General features: G+C 54.1%; 1 protein-coding gene across 1 annotated transcript in view; it reads right to left on the bottom strand.

Moving 5' to 3' along the window:
- DEPDC1B (DEP domain containing 1B) overlaps positions 1-1,222 on the bottom strand; it is a 57,841-nt gene extending 56,619 nt beyond the window's left edge. The window contains exon 1 of the mRNA XM_017852390.1: positions 1,099-1,222. Within this exon, the coding sequence (XP_017707879.1) occupies positions 1,099-1,146 (48 nt within the window). The 5' untranslated portion in view covers positions 1,147-1,222. The remainder of the gene's footprint in view (positions 1-1,098) is intronic.
- Positions 1,223-1,704: the final 482 nt, after the last annotated feature.

Here is a 1,704-nt window from a genome sequence, read left to right on the forward strand (position 1 = left end):
AGCTTTTAAAAGTACTTTTTTAAAGTAAAAAAAGTATTACTTTTTAAAAAGTAAAGACCCAACTATGATTTCTCTTCCAGAAGCTGGCCTTCTCAGCTCTGGCTTGACCTACTGGTATAGTGTGTAGCTGGCTTTGGAAAGAAAAGGAAACCCCATTTACATTATCTGTATTCCAGCATCCTCACCTCTTCCATGAGTCTAGCTGAGTAAGAGTTTGGATCTTAGTTCCCACCTTTTCCTGTGTATTCATTATGATGCATGGAGCGATGAGAGTAATTCCCATGTTAAATGTGGCCAGAGAGGTTGGCAGACCAAGGAGCAAGTTACCGTCCTCCCAGATTACCATTACACTTCCATAGAAAATCCTCTAAAAACTTGCCACAGACATTACCAAATTGTCACCCTTTATTGCATTATAGTAAGCCTTTGAGGTAGAAATCACTAAAATTACTTGCTCCAGGCCATAAAGCAGACCAAGTACACCTCAATACCAAGCTTTTCTCCCAGAAAAAAAAAAAAACGGACCCAGGACCCTCAGGGTCGGCAAAGACTCTTCTAAAACATCTGTCCGGGCCAGTTCCTCATTTGGATCGGTGCTGACATAAACAGAAACGCCAGGGGCCGGAAATGTGGCCAGGACGATGCCCCTGTGTTCTGGGCACTGTTTGTTCGAATACCTCGTCAGGTGTCACTCAGGAAGGAGACACGCCCTGCCTGGACTGCAGCGAACGCTGAGCGTTACGGGGTACGTGGTGGCCCTCAGGTTACCGACCGGGTCCGTTAGATTCCAAAGGACAAAAGGCAGGAAGCAGCCTGGTCTTGGGGTCTTTAAATAGAGAGGTGCCATCTACTGCCGAAAACTCAGTCAACATCTCGGGACAAAGCTGCACTCACCCCCCGGCCGGCTGAGCTCTGGGCCCCTTTAGCCTTTCTTTGAGCCTGGTCCAGTAAAAAGCAGCCCCAGCAGTCCCAGGTGAAATGCTCCACACCCGGGCCCGCTGAACTGCAGAAGCGAAGACTGACAAGCACTCTGTCCGCGCGTAGACTGGGAGCTCGCGGCACCGGCGGCTCCGCCCAGGCCCCCGCACACTCACTCACCAGCCTGGTAGCTCTGTAAGGCCCGGGCCCCACGATGCGATGCTCCATGGCGAGTAGGCAGCAGGTAGCGGCAGCAGCGGCAGCAGCCGCGCCAGCGCCCTGCCAGCCGGCGGAGCAGCAGTTTGAATCCTAAGCCCGCGGGCTCCGGGCGCTGATTGGGCGGCGCGGCGGTACGTCACCGGAACTGCGCAGGGTGGGCGGGGAGGTCGGCGTCTCCTCCGAGACCTGCGGTGCAAGGAGCTCTGGGTGCCAACTTGCCTGAGGTGAACTCTGTTGCCCACCCTGGTCCCAGCGTGCAAGCACACCTGGGCAGGTGCGACTGCGGGGCCAGGGGCATCTCCCCCGCACTGGACAACGCTGTGCAGCGCCCTTCCCAGATTTCTGCGTCGGAGCAACACAAACACACGCATTCTTTACAAAAGGGTCAATAAAAGCGTGTTACCCTGCGACCGAAACCCAGCTTTGGGCCGCGTGGATAAATCCCTGTCCTCCCTACCAAGTGCACTGTGAGCCTGGAGGTGCTGCTAACTCCGGGAGAAGCAGGTAATGAAATGAAGCGAGGCAACAGCTTTTACCAATGGAGGGACATTTAAAAACGGGATAGAG

This window comes from Rhinopithecus bieti, unplaced genomic scaffold (assembly GCF_001698545.2).
Source record: "Rhinopithecus bieti isolate Rb0 unplaced genomic scaffold, ASM169854v2 scaffold_33650, whole genome shotgun sequence".
Classification (NCBI taxonomy): domain Eukaryota; kingdom Metazoa; phylum Chordata; class Mammalia; order Primates; family Cercopithecidae; genus Rhinopithecus; species Rhinopithecus bieti.